Below are 21,330 nucleotides of genomic sequence, written 5' to 3'. Positions count from 1 at the left end.
AAAAACGAGACGTGTTTGAACAAAACTAAAACCATATTCTTAATCAGGGGACTCGACTCTATCAAACATACCATATGAGATCTCTAAGATAGAAAAAAGTTGTCAATTTGTTGCATTGTGAAATTTTGCAATTTTTTCTCTCAGTGTTTTGAGATGACATGTTTTCCGGAGTCGCTTCTTCCCGGCAATTTCCAAAATCTCCTTTTGCTGAATGCAGGCAGGATTCTCTCGAGTCTGTAAGACCTCTCTCAGGCAAGGAACAAACACCAGTAGATCCTTGTCCCTCAAGCCGTGGTGTTTTCATATCCAAATGAGGGAGTTTCCTAGTCCCAAATATTTTACCGTGGATGGTAGAATTTTAATTGTAGCTACACCTGGACGCCTCATTTGAGCTTCTCCGGGATGAAAAACACTCCTCGGAACTGCAGTACATCCTCTACAACCACGTTTTTGTGTGATGGAGCTCCTGCAGCAGTCTCTTCATCCACCTTCCTGGACATGCTCGAAATCATGTCTCAATCTGAAATTGAGTTTTCTTTTCACATGTGGGGCACTAGAACTTGGTTTCTGCACCTATTTTTATCCACTCTGACCTACCTGACAACCAAAAATGGGGCTATTCCACGCAGTTGAAACAATTTACACACTTTATTGAGGTTATGTGACACTTGACGCGCAATTGCGCCAGATTTCCAGTGACATTTCCAATGCCACTGGATGGAAAAGGCCACTTGGATAAGAGAAATTCAAAAATGCGGAAAAAAGCCGTTATGCTCACGTTTGCAGTAGAGTCTCTCAAATCTGAATCTCTCAAATTCGAACGACGTTTGGATTCAAAATGTCAATTGTGTGAGGTTATGTTAAAAAGTTCGTATTCTGGATGAATGCAAATCATATTTATGTGCTTCTTCCTGAATGTTTACATACATTATGATCGTATAAAATGAAAAGGAAGTATGTTACCACTAAAACTTGTGAAAAAGTACGAAAATTTGATTCAAAGTACAATTCAATCTCACAAAAATTTCGTTAGTTTTGAAAAAATCGTTCGAATTTGGGAGGTGAGAAATGTCAAAAATACCCCCCGAGCGTTCGAATTTAGAAGACTCTACTGTATATTTTTACACCTAAAAAGTGTTAAAGTTATGAGGAAAAAAGTTAATCGCACCCTCTTTTTTTCTCATTCATTGGTTGTATATCCCTTTTCTTTCTATATTAATTCTTATCTCAAATAAAAGAAGAAGAAATAGATAAAAATTGTTCTCTTAAATACCTGTAGTCGCTATCTTTAACCGTTTAACTTCGAGATCTTTGACAAATAAACGGATCAATAACACGAGACGTAATTTTTCTGAAATTTGCTTTTTGTAAATTTAATATACGCTTCGTATTATCTCTATTCTCTGTTTATCGAGATTTTTTCCAAGTTGCAAAGTTCGACAATGTAAAGATTATATGGGTGTGTTTATAAGCACACTCTTGAAAAATATTAGGCACTGTTTTAAAATGAAAAATCTATAAAGTGTGTTCAATGCAATCTTCGACACATGTTTCGTGATCCAACGGTTGCCCATTTATTTGAATGGAAGGTAGAAGAGCTCTTTGGCAATCGTACTAACAATACTAGAATCAAAACTTGACATTTTAAGCTAATTAATCTTGAGCAATTCATGTCCTCAATTGTGCTCTTGGTCATAACTCATTGGACTGAAGTTTTTCCCACATAAAATTCCAGGCAATTGATGCATAAATAGTATAAAAATTTTATGGGTGTTGCAACATTCCCTTTGCACATCAATGGTCAATTCAAGTTAGTTGTCCCTTCAGTGAGAAGCCTTCTAAGAGGAGGGAGGGGGGCTCCAATTGGCCGCAATCAACAATTAATGGCAAATAACAATAAAAAAAAGTGTATAATTACTGGAAATGTACATAATAATGAGAAGTTTTATGATTCCCTTCACGCGCGAAGACTCGCTCCACGGAGCATTGTAATACAAGACAGATGGACATGACGATAGCGATAATTGAACGTTTAGTACCAACTATACGAAACTAGTAATTATGTCAATCAAACATTATCATAAATACATTTGGTGGTATGTGTAGTTTGTGTGGGAAAGGAGGTTCTTTTTGCACGTTAACCAATCTTATGAATACTCAATAAATTTAGTGCTGTCATGCAAGACTCGCGGAGGTGCATAATTCAATTAATTTTAACGTTATTGCAGACTTGTTGATTTATATTTTTTTTTGATTATTTTTTTCCTGCTCTTAAAGACTCCTCTAATCATCATCATTTACCATCATCATCATCAACTACATCGCCATCCAGTTTGGACTCGACGGAGGAATCGCCTCCACGGCATCCGCCCGACATCGACTTGTCGCATTTCGATTACGAAAATATTCCAATGAGCAATGTGGAGTATGTGAAACCATCGAAAATTCACACACAACCCCTCCATGCAGATGATCTGCTGTACGAGTCCAAGAATCAAGAGACTGCAACAAGTAACTTAGGTGAGTAGGACTATTTTAATCTTAATTTATGCGGGTTGGAGTTGGACATCTCGTAAAGTGTCTGATATGGGACAGAGATAGAGTTGTTAGACAGCATCAATGCATTTGGTTAGATAGTGACAAGGAGTCAGAGAAGCCAATTTAAATGACTTAATTCAATCAAGAATTGATGGAATAAACCCAATGGTGAAGGAAAATTCGCAGAGCGCTCGATCTCGCCAGTTAAAACTTTTTAAATTAATAATTTCATGTCTTTTGGGACTCTGACTACCAAAAGAAAAAATGGACATTCTGAGAAAAATATTTTTTTTAAACGTTTTAGAATTGATAAAAAATCCCAATCTTATAGATGAGTACAAACTATAAAGATGTCCTTATATAGGAATTTTTTGAATGACCTCAATTAATTCCTGAGCTAATATATTTTTGATTAAAAAATCGTTGAATAGGTTTGCAGTATATGCTGCGTTCCCGAAAGAGTTAACACTAAACCTACCAACCGGTTTTGGTCGTTTTTCCTAGCGCGTTCGGTCAAATGACAGACCGCGGTAGGTAAAATACTCAACAATTTTTTCGCGAAAAGGAGGAAAAACAATGAAAAATATATTGCATGCATATCTTAAGAAAATCCTTAAGTTTGACAGTGACATTTTACCGTTTAAATATGTGTTACCCTTTAAGGACGATTGGAACACCGGTGTCCCAAAAAGAAAATAATTTTTCCTGACTACTTAAAGTTATTTTTTTTCTTATGTCTGCACATAATTGTAAAGTAGAAGGTTGAAGGAATATTTTTTGCAAGTCTCTAGCTATTTACATTTACTAGGGGAAACTGGGGCACCACCAAACACGGGGTAGCACCAAACACTAATTTTTATTTCTATACTATTTGGACTATCTCTACCATTTCTTTAGTGGACAAGCTTCCCCATAATTTCTAAAAATTTCTACAGGTTTTGTCATCAGAAGTTGAATATCTGATTAAAAAATCACAGTGTTTGGTGCTACCCCGTGTTTGGTGGTGCCCCAGTTTCCCCTATGTAGTAAATATTTAAGCTAAAAAATGGCGAATTTTTAAATTCTCAAATTCATAATTGATTTTATTTATTTTTTTATACTTCCAATTTTTTTTTAAGAAAAACCCTTTTGGCAATAAAAACTACAATACTCATACGTAATATTTTTCATTAAAGCGAAAAATATTATTCATTGGTATTGTCAGAAAAATTACTTCAATTTTTGGGCTATTTTTGTCCCTATCGTTCATAGAAGCACAAAATACACCGAATCAGACTCTGTTGGACTTTCCAAGGTTAGATGTAAGACTTATCATTGATTATGTTTCTCAGTTTAATTTTTATTATTAATTTTCAGTCCGTAGAAAGTGTCTCGTCGTTAAAGGGTTAATTTTAGAAAGTTTTGAAACCGGTAAGTTTTACTGGTCTTGGGAGGTTTAGTGTTAATATCGATTAAAGTTTTATTAAGGACTAGAAGACCTTTCTAACGAATCCAATCTTACCCAAAGTCGTTTGGAAAAACACAATTTTGAAGAACATTACCTTCCACATTGAATAATTATAAAAAGGAGTAATTCAAGGGCATTTCTGTCATTGAATTGAATTGAATGGAATACGATCTAATTTAATTAAATTTTAATTTTTTGGGAATGTCGGAAAAGAGAGATATCGTAATGAATAAGTTAAAAAGTCTTGAAGGAATGTTGATCTAAGGAGGATTTAGCGATTTCTTCAAATTGATATGCCTAGAGATGTTTGGCTTCTACTAAATGTTTAACCCATTCCTTACCATGGCATTATACATCATACGCAAATTGAGTGATTTTAAATGATTTATTCCTGGACAATTTTTGTCCGAATTGCTGTCAGGAATGAATTTTTACTAACTTTAGTTCTTCAATTACTTGGGAAAAATACTCCGACAGAGATAAAATACATTTTGTTATTGTTTTCTTACTTCACGGAAGGTCATGAAAAATTTTTGCCCAAAATGACGGACGGAAAATACGACATCCCGTCGAATTTGTTAAAATTTCTAGTTGCCAATTTCTTTTCTTAGTTACTCTGTCTAACTGTGTTATCACACTTGCACATTAAAATTTTAATATTATTCACATTAATTGTCGCTGGTGAGAGTCCAAATGTGTAATTTGTGTGTTTGAATCATTTTATATCCAAAATTTGATCGATTTGTTGATAAAAAGGTAGACTTGGCCCACAAAATTTGATATAAATTGATTTATAGCATTAATGCGAAAAATTAATGCGATTTCCTCTTTAATTTTTTAATGTGAAAAATATTTATGCTTTAGGTAAATTTAAACTTATTCTTGCAGGCCAAGTCCACTTATTTGTCAATAAATAGAAAAACCCCAAATATTAAGTGACTCAAAGACACAAATAACATATTTGGACGCTCACAGCGACAATTAATGTGAATCACATTAAAATTTTAATGTGCAAGTGTGATAACGCCGTAAAGCAACAGAGTTTGTAATGAATTAATACACAGAATTTAAATTCAGTGACCGTTAAGACGTGTGTTTGATAGGGGCTTCCCGCGCCCCCATAATAGGTAATTTTTTTTTTTTTAAAAATCATCTATTTATCTGTAGGAAACAAATCCCAAAATATGAATATTCTATCTCAAGTATTTCTGGTACATTGACTGAATGGGTTAATCGGTAATTGTAAAACTAAAAAAATCGATGAAAGAACAAAACAGAAAATATAAAATCTAAGTAGTTAGGGAGCCGATATCGAGACGTTATAATATTGTTTTCTAAAAAAAAAAAAGATTGCGAGCGAGTGAAAAACCTAGTTCTAACAGAATTTAATCATTGTAGAAAATCATCGAATCACCGGGCACTTTCGTAACAAATCGAGTCGAATATGGGACCCACATCCACAGTATGAGATCGATGCTTTTGGTCTTCATATGCATTTAATCCTCTACCAAGCTGCCAATTTCATTCACAATGACCTAAAGGTGAGTCTGCTGAAAGCAAAAGTGACTGTCTCTGGAGGCCAATTCATTAGTTTTATTATTCGACATTCAGTGGCACGTTATCATCACCTATCTGTGGCCATTCACTTGCCAATAAATTGCTCCCAAGTGTGAGGGAACTCTGGTATACAATCTGATAGTGTGACTCAGTGATTTATTCTAGCCAGGCACTCACGTAATGAATGCAAAATTTTGATGAATGAAGTGCTTTGGGCTTCCCATTCATTGGAAACCAGTTGTATAGTGTTGGATGCAGCGCATGTAATGTGCACTTCTTCCCCAATTGATTCATGATTTTCTTGTCACAGGTGACACATATTTGGCCCAATGAGACACTAAGACGGAAGGCAGATCATAAGGATCACGAAACACTGCAGGGATGCTTCTATCGGGGTCATATCCGTGGTGATGAAAAATCTTTTGTGTCTGTAAACCTCTGTGACGGAATGGTGAGTATATCCATGTCTTTACTTTTGCATATATAAATTCCCTAGTTAAATAAAACAACATTTGAGGAATTATTTGAATTCCTATGACAATAATGTTTATTTTTGCACACGAAAATATGTTAGCAAATACCTTGCATTCACAATTATTCTCGCCCAGATAAATACAATATCGAATCAACATAGACAATTTGTAGCGCTCTTCACGCGAGACTGACTGGTTCAACATTAAAATTAACATGCAATACAAAATGCTACAAATTGCTATGAGATAGCTGGATGCAATCTCATATATTGCCACTCTTTATGACCAAAATATTGCAGGATTTTATGATATAACAAAATGTAAATTTACAATGTTGTTGTAAGAAGAAAAAGATCTCTTAGTTTGTAAGCGATTTGTTTGTGAGCGAACAATGAAAATCTCAAATATACTTCCTGCTTCTTTTGGTCAGAACACTTCTCCTTTTTGCACATGTAATTTTGGCATCCTTGACCTAATTTTTACCTCGTTCGTACATTGATTTCAGACAGAAAGTGTGCGAAACGCCTCCGCATTCCATGTGGCCGCAGAAATTAGAGAATTAAAATCATGTTTTATTGCCCTCACTCTGCTTCTAGCCAGGCTATTCTGGTGCAAAGACTGGACGAGAACAGAAAAGTTTCAGTTTAATTGTTGGCTATTTTCACTGGTTGATAGGTATATTCACTCGGGTAATTTGTTATTTGTGTAGTTGTGTAAAATAACTTTGGTAATGATTAGCGTATATGGCTCAGTATTTTTTTATTAAAATTACATAGGATCCTTAGGATGATCAAATAGGAGTAGTCCAAAAAATGTCTATCTTGAATGACTTTCACATTTTGCTAAATCACTTGATTGTCCAATCAAGAACAATTCGGCTTGTCAGAATATAAATCGAAAAATAAATTTTTTGCAAAATTTATTTTTTTCGCTTTTCGCGTATACCTATATATCCGCTACCTTCCCTGTGAATATTATATCGGAAAGTTAATTATTCATAAAATTATAAATTGGGTTTCAAATATTAAAAATCTTACATCCAGCATGTAAAATTTTAGCTTGAAATCGCTCGTATGTAAAGTTAGCTATTTGCGAGTTACTCGTTTTATATTCTGAGCTGTCGAATTTTATTTGAAATCAGGGAGTAGCAACAAAAACTTTAACATAGTTTGAGTTAAATAAGAGATCATGAAATTTTGTAAAGATTTAGAAATGATATTCAATATTAAAAATCTTACCCCATAATTTAAATTTTGCAATATTGCTACAAAGATTACAATTATTTAATCAGTATGTGAATGCCACTGCTGCAAAATTAGATTTATATGCAAAGAAGAGTAGCGTGTAGCAGTGAAAATGAAAATAGAAGATAGCCAGAAGAAAATAGGTGAAAAAAGACGATGGCAAAGCATCCCTGCTGTGTGAAATGCTCGAATTTGCGACTTATATGCTCTATCTTAAAAGAAGTATTTCAGGTTTTTGCATTATTTGCCTATATTATAATAATAAAATTGTTTGGGGGTGCAAAACGTAAGGGAGATCTTCATTCTCATAAGTTACCTCCTCATTATATATTTTTTTATTGTTTGTGGTTCACTATTAACTTTAATTGAATTATTAGTTATCTCTTTAATTACATGGAAAATGTACAAACAACTTACGATAAAATAGTAATTCTCAGGTAATAAAATCGAATTACAATTGATGACCTGATTAAAACCGCTTGTTGAGATTTGTCAGGAACTCCGGTCCGACTTCCCTGTATTCAAAGGCATTTTCGTATATAAATGAAGTTAAAAAAATCTCACAGATTTCCGGGACTAATAAAACGAGTCCCGGTCAAAATCCCGAAAGTCAAAATCCCGAAAGCCAAAATCCCGAACGCCAAAATCCCAAAAGCCAAAATCCCGAATAGGCCAAAATCCCGAAAGCCAAAATCCCGAATTCTTAAAAGTGTCATAGCTACTCCCACGATTACATCCGTACACTGACTGGAGGCAAAGGGAAATTTTCAGTGTCGTGGGAAATTATTGACTTTTGGGATATTGATATTTGAGATTTTGGTTTTCGGGATTTTAGCTTTCGGGAGTTTCGCTTTTCGGGATTTTGGCCCTCTCAAGATTATGGCTTTTTGGAATTTTAACGTTCAAGATTTTAGCTTTCAGGATTTTAGATGACACCCTTTTGAAAGGGGAAGGGAGAGAGGTGAAGGTAATTTTTATGAAGGCCGAAACTTAAAAAAAAAATCCGAAATCCCGAAGTAGCTATTTCCAGTCATTTAGTCTGTAGCTCTGGTAACGGTCAGGCTGACGCGGATTACGTGACGTCACGAACACGAATTTTGAAATTTCGAAAATTCTTCCAAAATAATGATCCTTACGGAGATAAAGAGTTGAATTGTATATAACTCAAAATTGATGATTTATATATCGCTCTCTCCATGATGTTCGAGCAGTAAAATAAAGGAGAGTGAAGAAAAAATCAATATATAGGATCAGATGGTGAAGAAATGGGAGAAGGGGTTTGTAAGAGTTTTCGGGATCGTGGTGATATTTACATAAATAAATGCTAGACGTTCTCTTTGATCCTCACCTGAATATTTCGCCGCAATTGAAATCACATCCACACATGAAGGAGAAAGAGAGATAGTGAGTGAAGTATAAGAAAAAAAATCAAAAGACTTCTTTTCCGTATTTTAATTTAGCTCAATGTGCTTATTTTTTCTACGAGCCCGTGTTGTGAGTGTCTGGAGGTAAAGATTTTCTCTCAACTGATTTACATTTAGGTAGTCCAATCCTATCCCAAATAGTAGTCTTTTCTTCACACTCAGGAATTTCTACATGAGAATTCCTCCGTGGATATTGGGCAATTAATTTTCTCATAGGCGTATGTTTTTGTGAATTGTCCACTTTGACGTCAAATATAATGGGAATTCCTCGCATTCTATCCGACAAATAAGTATATTGAAGTCTTTTCTTTTACGCCAGACGTATCATTTGTGCTTCTACTAAAGGTTCTTGGCAATGAAACACTCCTCCAATCATATCTCTCAAGCATTTGCAATTTTTTCCTTGAAAAATTAGTTAAGAAATATATAGTGAGGAAAATTCTGCAGAAGAGTAATTAATCTTAAAACAATAATTTTGAATGATTGATCACTGTTGCATATGTTACAATCGTCTGATGCATTTGAAGTGTAAATTAGCACAGGTGGGATTTGAGTAATTTTTTTTAGTGATGCCATTTACCTTCAAGATTTTTCTATTCTTGGTTCTCAAGACGTAGACAGAACAACACGTGCTGTCTAACAAATTATTTCTCAGGTCGATGATATCGTAAAACAGAATTATCTCACTTTTACTTTCTCATAAGAAGAACTGTTTTCGCGTCACGAGAGCTTACAATATTAGTAAAAAAAAAAATTGTCTTTTCATGTTTCGATTGCAAGATCCAGACGCTTGGCCAAGTCTAAACTACTGTATACTTGTTTTTTTTTAACAGTTTGAGATATATCATGGCATGTATTTATAAAACTAATTACACTCGTAAGAAGACGTATTCCAAATTATGTGCATTCCTCACTACCTAAACCGAAATAGAGGAAATCTATTAGCTTTTATTGGATGAAGATTAAATAAACATGACCAATATCTCTGAAGCAAAGAGCCAGGGAAAATGTAAAAGGATAATTTGTGTTTTCTTTTGCACTGTGTTTTGTTTATTATTTTACAAATGAATCTCAATGTTCAGGATCACACTGACAGTGATAATCTTATTTTGATTGTTTCAATTTCTTATAAAAATATATTCTTTTAGGCAATATTGTAACTTTTCCGAAAAGAGACACGGAAGAAGGAATTGAAAAGAAAATTTTGACTGAAAATAAATTCTATCTTTTCAATAGTCAGCTTCAGTGATCATGTGTAATTTATACAGATTTACTCAAAATTATATATACGCAGAGTATTAGCTTCAAGGTCCATTCCATTCAATTTAATGACAATCAGCCACTTTGGCGCGAGGCAGTGAAAAATTTCAATTTAGTAATAAGATAAAGTTTATCAGTTTTATTTTAAAACATACAAATTAATCCCATAACTTGTCTTTTTGCTTTACTCATTTCATTGCCCAAGAGATCAGTAGCCATGGGAAATTGTGCGTATTGGGAAGATATTAAATATAATTGCTGCTTCTTCTCAAAACGACATTGATGTGGTTTCTCTACTGAACAGATATGCACAATTTGCAATACCCCTTTATGCCTGAATGTATAATCGCATTTTAAGTTCAAATATTTAAAGTTTAAATTTTTAAAATATTCAAATATTTAACCATTTTTAAGTGGTAATTCTATTGAGTTCAAAAGAATGTTCAGAAGAAGACAGTTTGTTCTGATGTTCAAAAGAAGACAATTTTCCCCCTTGGTGATCTCGTGGTGTTATTAGTTAGAAGTTAGAACATCACTTCTTGAACAGAGAGATCTCTGGCTCAACACTCGCGGTTATAAACTTGAGTTCCGTTTGGTGCAGAGACTGGACGTTCAGGAGGGGTGACTTTGCTACACGTTAATAAATGTTTATATAAAATAAATATTTCTAAACCAATATAGGGGAAACAATGTCTTTCTTGCCCGAGGGTCATCGTAGAGTCAGAACTTGTTAGGGATATAGTCGCTCATTGATAGTCCAAAGTGAGCCCCAGTTTCTTCACAAGCCGATCTAATCCCCATAAATTAAATAAAGATCAGTTAAATAATTTTGCTCTCATAAAAAGTTTTTCCTTTCCAAAGTTATCTTAAGATTTTTCTTAAACATTTTTGTTTTTTTCTGTTATCTTGTTCAAATCATGTGTAACTGTTTTTCCCGGTGTTAGAATATTATGACTTTTAATTAACCCTCTAACGATGTTTTCTTTAATATGCGAAAAAAAGTTCTAAAACAATGTTTTATAGGATAATTATGATCCAATAAAGTCGAAAAAACCATCCATTCTTCATTATCTCTTTTAGTTTAGGCGCTAGGTGAGAAAATATAAAAAATTTTTGAAACTCTTTGCTTCTAAAATTCACATTTTTAGTTTTTTCAATTTTTTTTAAATAAAATATACAAAGTAGAATGACATCTTTCAGTAAAAAATAAATTCATTTTAGTCAGATAGCCTTAAATCGGTATTTTTATGGAAATTGGAAATGAGTTTTTTTGCACAAATATTTTTTGTTGCTTTTTCTCTGACCTGTCACACAAAACTGAGAATAGCAACTAAACGAAGAGTCAAAATGAGTTCAAACTTTCAAGAGATGTTTATAAGACTATTACCGAGGACCCTATTGCACTTTTAAATAAATAAAACCTTTATTGTCGCTGTAAATGTGATTTTTGTGAAGACCGCCTAGAGGCGGTCTTACCCGTTAGAGGGTTAACTTTTTTGTTAATAGATAGGGTAAGTGATACAAGTTGGACATCGTGTTACAAGTTGACAATTCGCCGGTATAAGTTGGACAGGGATTTTTTCTTGATAAATACAGTACAAAATTTGTTTTTAAGCACAAGGAACCAAATTATAAAACTAAAGTATTAAAAATATACAAATAGAAATGAAGTACTAAATTTATCAAGAAAAAAGCTCTGTCCAACTTGTATCATTGTCCAACTTGTACCAATTTACCCTACATTATTAATCTTATCCTATTCTTTTGTTTCTTTTTAATTTTGGAACTTACCGTATCAGATGATTTTAATATTTCAACTTTAACCGTTATGCATATTAGAGCTATTAGGTTAGATTCTTGATTTATCTCGCGTATTCTAATCCTCATAAAAGTTTAGATCCTTTGGTTGATTCATTTCGTTGATTCGTTAATTTTCAATTTATGCACTTGATTAAATATGCGATCATATATTCGGGCGTTAGATCTATATGAGTGCCAAAAAAACCTAGAAAAGCCAATGAGTTGAAAGATACAAATTTGCTTTCGGAAATGTAAAGCTTCGGCTAATTACTACTTAATGATTGTAAATTCTCTTTAAGCGTGAGTTGTTCAGTTAAAATGACCATTTAATTGCATCGATATCAATGTTGAATTTCATTGAACTATTGTTTCCGAAGGACATCATGGGGCGTGTAACGAAGGGAGGCGAAGAATGGGATGAGAAATCGCGAGAGTGAAGGCAATAAATGTCTGCGATTATTATTTATAGACATCATAAAGATATCTATTAATGAATTTCCTAACCACTGTGTGTTCTCCATGGAAGACAACTGGCCACTGCAAAGTGGATTTGCCGCCTCGGAGTGACTATATACTCGACTTCCTCCTTTGCTCGCATCCCATTTACTATTTTTATGTGAAGCAGAGAGATTATGAAATTAAGCTGCGAAACATAAATTTAACTGATGAAGCGTGTCGATGTGGAATCGGCCCATTATCAGCACCGAAGAAGGTTGAAATGAATGAATTATGTGTTTTTTTTCGGACGCATATGACGCATACCATTCACTATGAGATCAAATGCAAATTACTTCCTTTCTTCAAATTATTCTCAACAATTGAGTTATTGGTTCAATTACCTTTTGGCTCTAACTATTTTTTCCTTTCCATGGAAAAAGGTATATCTCTCGTCAAATGACTGCTATACGTGCAGGGTCATTTTCTATTTCCTCCGCAGGGTCCATTTAGCGTCAATTTACGATGCCTCTGAGTTACTCATAAAAATTACGCGAACCTCTTGACTCTCAATTTACAACCGAAAGGCACAAACCATATTTCTGTTAGTGCTGATGGTTGAAAGAAATTGTGCAACATCAGCGATAACAAGGCAGAACAGAAGGAAAAGAAACACACCATTGACTCCCTGCGTACGACGCACATTAACAGAACAATTGTTAAACATTCTCCATGAAAATTACTTAATCACCTCGTGAAAATCTACATAGTTTAAAATAAACATTGGGCATGTTTGCATGTGTTTTTCGGTGCATTTACCAAGGCAAACAATTGCACACTCTTTGGCTGTTTGTTGGGGATCCCTTGGTCATGAAATTTTATTAATCGTTGCTTCTACTTACCCGAGAATGCAATTTTTGTCAGGTATAGCTGGTAGTTATAAGGATGATAAAAGGAACTGCAGTTTTGTTTTTTTTTTTACAAATTCTATTACAAATATTGCGAAAGAAAACTAAAGCTGAGATTATTAAAAAAAAACCACGCTAATATAAAATTTAATTTTTAAATATAAAACTAGAAAGTTATGTAAAATTATGCTTTTGACACAGATTTATTTAGAGAAACTGTGCCAAATTACGGACAGCTTACAATATCGGACACTTCTTATTTTACTTAAAATTCCATAAATTTTTAGTTTATTTTTTTCCGAGGTTGTACAATGCCAAAGAAACAAAAAAAACGTGTGTAGAAATGAGCATTTTGAAAGATTACCCGCAGTAGGGGGAGGTGGGGCACTTTTGAAAGTGGGGTACCATTAAAATTGGTATTTTTCATCTATTCTTAAATAAAATTGAGTTTTATCGTGATAAAATTTAGGTGCACAAACAGATTGAGAAGCTAAATTAGAGTATGATATGGCTCAGTTCCACTTAAAAATAAAAGAAAAATTCTAATTTCAAAGGTGCCCCACTTTCCCCTACAAGAAATTTCGAGAAACTGTGTCCGAGATTGTGCTTTTTGTTAAACTACAGAAAATATTATAGAATTATTATAGAGACAGGATAAACTATATGAAGCACAAGAAGATTCAAAAATACCTTTAATTTTGGAAAAGGGAAAATATATTCCAAAAAGTTAAATAGCATTCAGAGAGTTGGACAACTTCATATGGCTTCAACTGGCTGAAAATATTGAATAAAATTAATCGTTTTTAATTCGACTTAAAAATTTACAAAAAATGAAATAGGGTAAGTGTGCCAAATTTCCGCATAGTTGCATGCAAGTGCCAAAGTCTCAAGTTTGAAATGTAATATTTTTAATACAAATTGATTTTTTTTATTCCTTTTTCTTAAGGAGTGTTGTTTGGAACCTTGTAGACAGTTTACCGTTTTTATTTGCTCTAAAATAATTCTTAATACATTTTAGAATGAATAAATATGTAGACATAGCTTTGGTGGCCTATTTCGACCACCTTCATTCTCATAGATCCTTGCCTTTCGGGAATTCTCCCAAAGTCTTTTTCACGTCATCTCGTTTGTTATTTTTTGTTATTTTTTTGCATTGTATAATCCCTAGAGTATGTAAAAATTAAAAATTCATGGAAATTTGAGAAACACAAAAGGTGGCCGGAATTGCAAGCTGGTCGGAATTTGGCACACTTACCCTAATTTAAATCTTTTTGAGGTTGTTAATTGTCACTTTTTTTGATAAGGCATAAACGTCCCTAAAGTTTAATCAATAGTCTCAGTTAAAATGACAATTTCGCAAAATTTTGTAAGAACCTTTAAGTCAAATGTGAATCTTAAAGTTATTTTCAAATGTAACGACTTTAGTACTAATACTGCTGCATAAGAAGCTCGAAAATCTCATAAATATTAGGTGAGATTCTTAACAATCTCACCTACTATAATCCTAACAAAATTTCATGTCGTCCGATCGACCTCAAATTTGGCCAAAATGTGTTTCAGCACTTCCTGATCACGAATATATATGTGGCTAATTTACGTTCCCGGCCGGCCGGCCGGCCGGCCGGCCGCTCTTTGGAGCTTAATAGCTCCTAAACTAAAAAAGATATCGACTTGCGGTTTTCGGCAAAGGTTATATATCGTATGAAAATTGCAACATGGTGCATTGACCCCCCACCCCCCACCCCTCCTTCCGCCATTTTGAAGACCCCCCTTTTTTTGTTTTCTCAATAGCTCCGCCCCTATGGCATTCAGCGGACTCAAATTTTAGTATGTTATAGCTGGGCCTTAGAGCTTTCCATCAATACCAAACTTAAGGCCCCCCGACCCCCCTGACCCGAGCTATAAGGGTCCAAAAAAAATTTCTTAAAAAGGCCATAACTCCGGTTCTAATTGTCAGAATTTAAAAAGTGAGGGCTTTTTGGAAAGCTCTCGTGAAATGCCACTTCTCCTTCTAACATCGCAAGTTCATAAAACCACCGCTAGGGGCGCTTTTTTTAAAAAGAAAATTTTTAAATCTTAAAAGTTAAATAACTCAAAAATTCCATTGTGCATCGGGCTGAAAATTTAGTATGTTGTAGCTGTTGATTATACCTATCAAACAAAAAAAAACCTTAAGTCGATCCATAACCCCTGACCCGAGCTATAAGGGGTCAAAGTTCGAACATTGACCGGCCTCTATCTCCGGTTCTAATTAACATAGCGACCTAAATTTTACCTTTTTGGTTTCGTCTCGATGAGCACTTTCAGATGGAAGTTTAAAAAGTCACCACAGGTGGCGCTGTGATAGCGTCAAAATTCATCGAAATTCAAAGTCACTTTTCTCAAAAACGGCATTGTGCAAGTTAATGAAATTTTAGTATGTTGTAGTCCAGTCTAGGACGTTTCCAAAATGGTGCGTATGTGCGCTGTGGTTTCAATAGAACCGGAGATATGAGGGGTCAAAGTTCACGAAATTCAAAAAATCATATCTCCGGTTCTATGTGACCGATTTTGATGAATGAGGGCTTAAACGAAAGATCTCACCAAATGCTACAACTTTCTAGAATATTTGAACTTCGTGGGACCAACACCAGGGGCGCCACAGTCGAAAAACCAATTTCAATATCACATAACCTCAATTATCTCGACTGTCGCTGAACCGATTTTGATGATTACTTCAACATAATTGTAGAGCACATTTGTCTCTACATTTCGTCCGTACATCATTTTCCGCTCAGACTACGCTATCACTCCGATTTTGCCGTTTAAGTGTGAAAAAATTGATTTTTCCCATAATAACGCTTTGAAATCACTCAGATGCCAATTTGACTGCCTCTACTCCACCAAGACACTTAAAATAGGGGTTTAAATGGAAAGTCCCGCAAAATACAACAATTCTTTGATTTAGTTGAAGTTCAACAAATGAACACTTGGGGCGCTCTGGTCGAAAAAACGAGTTCAGAAACAAACAGCGTCGATTATCTTGGCTTCTGAGTAATCGATGAGATCATGTTCTATGGGAAAATTATAGAGAACATTCTGGTCTACATTTCACCCATATAACACTTTTCTGTCAGTTCATCCAAATCCTTGACATTTTGGTTCAAATACAAAACTTGTATAATTTCACGAATTTGATTCAAGATAACTGAATGGCGTCTCCCTACTTCAGCATCAAATCGAATTTGCATGCACTCCGAGTTAGCTCACGTTAAGAATCTCACCTACATAAGCCGGTTAGGATTATCTGTCCCTTTAAGTTTACTATTAAATTTAAGTTAAGGATAATAAGTAATTGTTGTCATTAATTTGCATTTTTTTATATTGCATTAATCTATAGCGGAATTTTAAATCTCTAGCAGTGTCTTGAAGCACTTTTTGATTTTTCTATCTTTCCATTAACTTTACATATGCAGCGATGTTAGTACTGAGATCATCTTAAGCAGGAGCTGCTCAATATATTTGTTCTATTTATTCAATTGAAAATCTATCTAAACAATTTAGAAAATAAATTTCACTGACACTTGCTCTACATTAAAAGACATCATGTTGGAGGCAAATAAATTGCTTCAACAGATCACCCAGCTTTTTTTGCTGAAGAGACTCCTTCATGCTGAAAAAAACTGACAAAGTAATTTAAGCAACGTTCTGATTTTCATCAAGTTTTTTTGTCGCTCAATTTGAGGTGTGAGCGACTGTCGAGACAGATATTAATTTAAATATGCCACAGTATTTCGGATTGATCGTTATGCACAAAATCTCGATGAAAATTTCACTATAGACGCTAAGAGTAGGCAGGAGAATGGGCGTGCGAGAACTCTCTTAAGCTGCATTGTGGAGGTTGCAATTGAATTGAAATTGCACTTTAAATGCAATGGAAGAGACAAGATTTCAATTAAGCTCTCGTGCTATATTTTTTTCCTTGCCTCTGGACGAGGCTCATCTTCTCATGGCCTTGTCCCTGAATTGGCTGGTGGAAAAAAAAATGGTTTTTGCAATAAAATAAAATTTGTTGAAACACTTATGATAATGTTTGTGGGTATTCAGGATAAATAGAGTGGAAAAATTCAGTTGAAATTATAACGAGAAAGCTCATGAACTAACTTTAGAATCTTCCGATTATTTTATGTGAAAACACTAATGAAGTGTAAACAGTTTTATGCATTAAATGGATGAGAGAAGGAATTTTGCAGAATTTTTTTTTTCAACTTCAATAAAAGCGTGGGTTTACAATGTATTAATATTGTAACGAGAGCAGTATTATTTGAATGAGCTTTGTGAGAAGATATGCAAGAGCAACATTCACAAACAATTAATATGCCATCGTCAATCAATTGTACAATTTATGTTGATGATTCATGTAAAATAGCACAAAATACATTTCAGAGACATAATTTATAATTAGATGAACTATAGCAATCTTAGTCAATTCGCAGAAGAGATGAAAATTTATGTCCACCACGTGCAAAAATATTCAAAAGTCGAACACACTAATGTTAAATTGAAGAGGAAAAAACATACAGACCAATTTAAAACTTCCAAGACAGCACGTTTATCAAACGGATATCCCAAAATTGATTCTCCGTTCTAGCGGGAAAATTTTGCTGCTTTTTCAGCTATCCAGAGCAAATCTCTAATCCCGCATGATTTACGGGATGTTTATCTATTATTTTTGTTTTCTCTAGTCTCTTCCGAATGTTCATTACTAACTACTTCATCTTCTGTTTTTCTGGCGCAATGCCTGGATTTTTGCAGAGGGGACACATTAGGACGTCGTCTGGCTCATTTTTCATACAACCCGTGGAGAAGTACACCAGTGAAAATGAGAATATTCTTCATATTGTCTACAGATTGCCCATAAACATCAGGCCTCACGATGAACTGGAATCCATGGAAGAGAATTCTAGCAATTCTGCATTTGAAAATGCTGGAGGTGAGCTTTTTTATCACTTTATTTCTCAAGTCACTTTTGCGATGAAATAAAGTTTAATGGGATAAATTAATAATGTAATCAGTACCATAATTCTCTGGAGTGTGCAATTGCACAAAATATTAAATTGTGAATTATGTGTAGGCACAAAAACCATCAAAAGTTAAATTTGCACTCAGGGAAAACCTATAAGAATAGCACGTTTTCATTGATTGTAAAATTGAATTAACGTACATAATATCAAAATAAGTAATGAATCCCATAAATCAATTGGCGTATCAGTATTTTGACAACTTTTCAGGAATTAGACGACCTTCACTTAATGCAGGACAACTTGCAATTTGATACTCTGTTATGTTTCTCATTATTCCATAAATTCTTTGTTTTTTTTTTTTAAATGTCCTACAATACCTAAGAAACGAAAGTGTCATAGCCTAAACGAGACGTTGTGAAAAACGCATTTAAATAATCCTTGAAGAATAAGAATATTCTAGAAACATTGTGTCCGATATTACACCCAAAGCACTGTCTATATTTTTTTCAAATTCAGGATTACTTTAAAGAAAACAAATATAAAGTATAGTGATAAGCCGAGATAAGTTTATATGGTAGCTGAAATTATTTACAGGCGACCTCGAAATGCATGCAACTCGGGATGCTTGCAACTCGAAATACTTTGAAAATCGATTGTGGATTGAATTTTGGGGGTAAAGAATCGCACCGAGTAAACTGTTCTTGGCGGCCGAAATGAATAAAATAAAAATAAAATTCAATTCGCAATCGATTTTCCAAGTATTTCGAGTTGCACCTTGAGGTGGCCTGTAAAGAATCTCATTTACTATAAGCTTATTTAGGCTTTTTTTTAATATATAGCTCAATGAAACATTTTGAATAAATACAAAAAATCAGAAAACCAAGTAAATGTATAGTCACATTATGAAGATATTAACTGCTCGGCTAACACATTAAGTACTTATTAAGTAGTTATTAAGTTCTTAACTCAATGACTTAATTTTAAGGAGTTGTAGAACATACAACTACTTAAAAAATATATGAAAATGAGACAAACGTCAGCGCTTTGTGGCGAGTAGTCAAACTAATATGGCATGACTCGGCCTTAACACTAAGTACTTAATTAAGGTCTTTATTAAAATCCTTAATTAAGTAGTTATTTTTAGTAGTTATTTTATTTAGTAGTTATTTTATTTAATTTACGATTTAATAATTCAATAAAAGGAAACATATAGTATTAGGTACCATAGATTCAGGTGGCTTTGACTTGAGGATGACTGCTTCCCTGATGTCCATAAGCTTTTTTTTGAATTTTATATCACTTAACTCTTTCGCGTCCCACTTTTATTCAGCAGATGAATTCATGCAAAATTGAGTTTTTCCTAATGCTTTATAATCAAATATAATAGTTCAGAGAGGAAAAAAATTTTCCATTGCGTGAAAACTCGGAAAACTTTGTATTTCTAAAGAACTTTTTGCTGAAAAAAATATATGAATATAAAAAATTTTGAAAAAGAAAAGTCATTTCACAAAGTTCGAAATTCGTGATTTTTGATCTCAAATATTTTCTTTTCCTGAATATCTGGAGTCTTGAGAAAATTAGCCAAGAATCTTACATCCTTCTATTATGATGTCGTGCACAAACCGATAGATTTCAATTAATGTAAATAGTCAAAAGAAATTGTTTTTTCCCCGGGTCATATATGACCCTAATGACGCGAAAGAGTTAAGGAAGGTCTTCACCGATTCGACGTGGTAGATCGGATCGATGTAGACCATCCTTAGAAAAGCTAACGAACAGTAGAGGGCAAAGTCATCAGCATTTACAGTACTAGTGGCAAGGCCTAACACATTTTTACATGAAGAAAAATTTGGAAGAGAAACGAAAATTTCATTTACCGGTGAAGGTTTGACGATCAATAACATTCTACCCTTATTTTCACTCCTCACGAACAGGTTTTACAGTATTTTTGCAGGATTCTTATGGGCAATTTCATAGACTTTTATAGCTTATGAAATATTGCTTCGGTTTAGAGAAAAATCGAGCCATGAGTCATCTACTTTTTAATGCTTAAAACGTTTAGAACTTTAGTTTAGTATTCATTAACAGTCCTAAGCTTGTTTTACTTATTTTGTTTATCAGTTGGATATTTTTTAAATCTGTTTTATTACTATTTTTCATGGCGTTATTCAACAAGTAAGAAAAATTTTACTGACTTGCATAAGGAAGTGTGTTTAGGTCACAAGATCTTATCCATAATCGCTAACGTTTTTCTTGGTGTTTAATCTCGCAAATACCACGGTTAAGTAGTCATTTGCGAGGGTATAAAAATTCAGGCGGTGTCTCAACAATCTCTTAATCATGTGCAGAAGTCATCAATGGGGGTCACAATGATTGGCAATTTTAAATTTTATGCATAAATAACGAGAATTTTGTTAGACCATTGAGCAGTTTTCATTGGAAACATGTCTTCAAATGCAATTGCAATCCATCAGAGCTTATTGAGTTCCCCTCTCTCTCTCTCCTTATATTAATCTATCTGCCTAGAGTGAATTACAGTGAATATAATTTTAGTGTGACAAAGTGTGGCCAATTTGAGTGCAAATGTCGCAGCATGTGATGAAGTAAAGGTCATGCAAGTCATCTTGTACAAAAGAACCAAGCCTCGAATTGCAATTAATTGTTCCTATAAAGATTGATAGATTCTTGGAGAGAGGGCGATTGCATTGAAAATTCTCTTTAATTCTTCTGGCTCAAATGTGAATGAAAATTTCATTTGTCATCCGAATGGTGACTTCCCACGGTGATCTTGCGGTTTGCTAATATAATTGCCGGTGCACTCATAAATCTCTGCTGCGGGATTTTGAGAGAATTCTCTGCCGAAAGTACATGTGTTCAATTAAGGTGAGAAAAAAAAGAAGGTACATACATGAGTAACTGAGAGAGGAGAGTGTAAATTATATCTGCTTGTTTTTGTCATCGTTTTTCTTTTCCATTGTGAAGAAGTTAATATAGAATTTCCGGTTCTCATGCTATGTTGACTTTTGATCTTCAGCGAACGTCCTTGCGCCTTGCGTCATCTTCACACAAAATCTCTGTCATCTCTTGGAATTTAATCATCACACTCACTTGAACCACACAAAATTTCGCACAGAGGAATAATGACCAAATATTGACCAAGAATATTATACATAGTGCTTCTCGTTTAGCGTTGTGACCAATTCGATTTTGCTTCAGTGGAAGCTTCTATTTCGAAAAGCAA

At 34.0% G+C, this 21,330-nt stretch overlaps 1 protein-coding gene across 3 annotated transcripts in view; it reads left to right on the top strand.

Annotated features, from left to right (window-relative positions):
- The window catches only part of LOC129807895 (A disintegrin and metalloproteinase with thrombospondin motifs 20), a 135,483-nt gene that overhangs the window by 63,382 nt on the left and 50,771 nt on the right, over nucleotides 1-21,330 (top strand). For all 3 annotated transcript variants that reach the window (XM_055857513.1, XM_055857496.1, XM_055857504.1), the window contains 4 exons: nucleotides 2,278-2,520; nucleotides 5,384-5,526; nucleotides 5,853-5,993; nucleotides 17,881-18,058. In XM_055857513.1, the coding sequence (XP_055713488.1) occupies nucleotides 2,278-2,520; nucleotides 5,384-5,526; nucleotides 5,853-5,993; nucleotides 17,881-18,058 (705 nt within the window). The remainder of the gene's footprint in view (nucleotides 1-2,277; nucleotides 2,521-5,383; nucleotides 5,527-5,852; nucleotides 5,994-17,880; nucleotides 18,059-21,330) is intronic.

The sequence above is a fragment of the Phlebotomus papatasi genome, chromosome 1 (assembly GCF_024763615.1).
Source record: "Phlebotomus papatasi isolate M1 chromosome 1, Ppap_2.1, whole genome shotgun sequence".
NCBI lineage: Eukaryota > Metazoa > Arthropoda > Insecta > Diptera > Psychodidae > Phlebotomus > Phlebotomus papatasi.
This window is presented reverse-complemented; position numbering and strand designations above follow the sequence as displayed.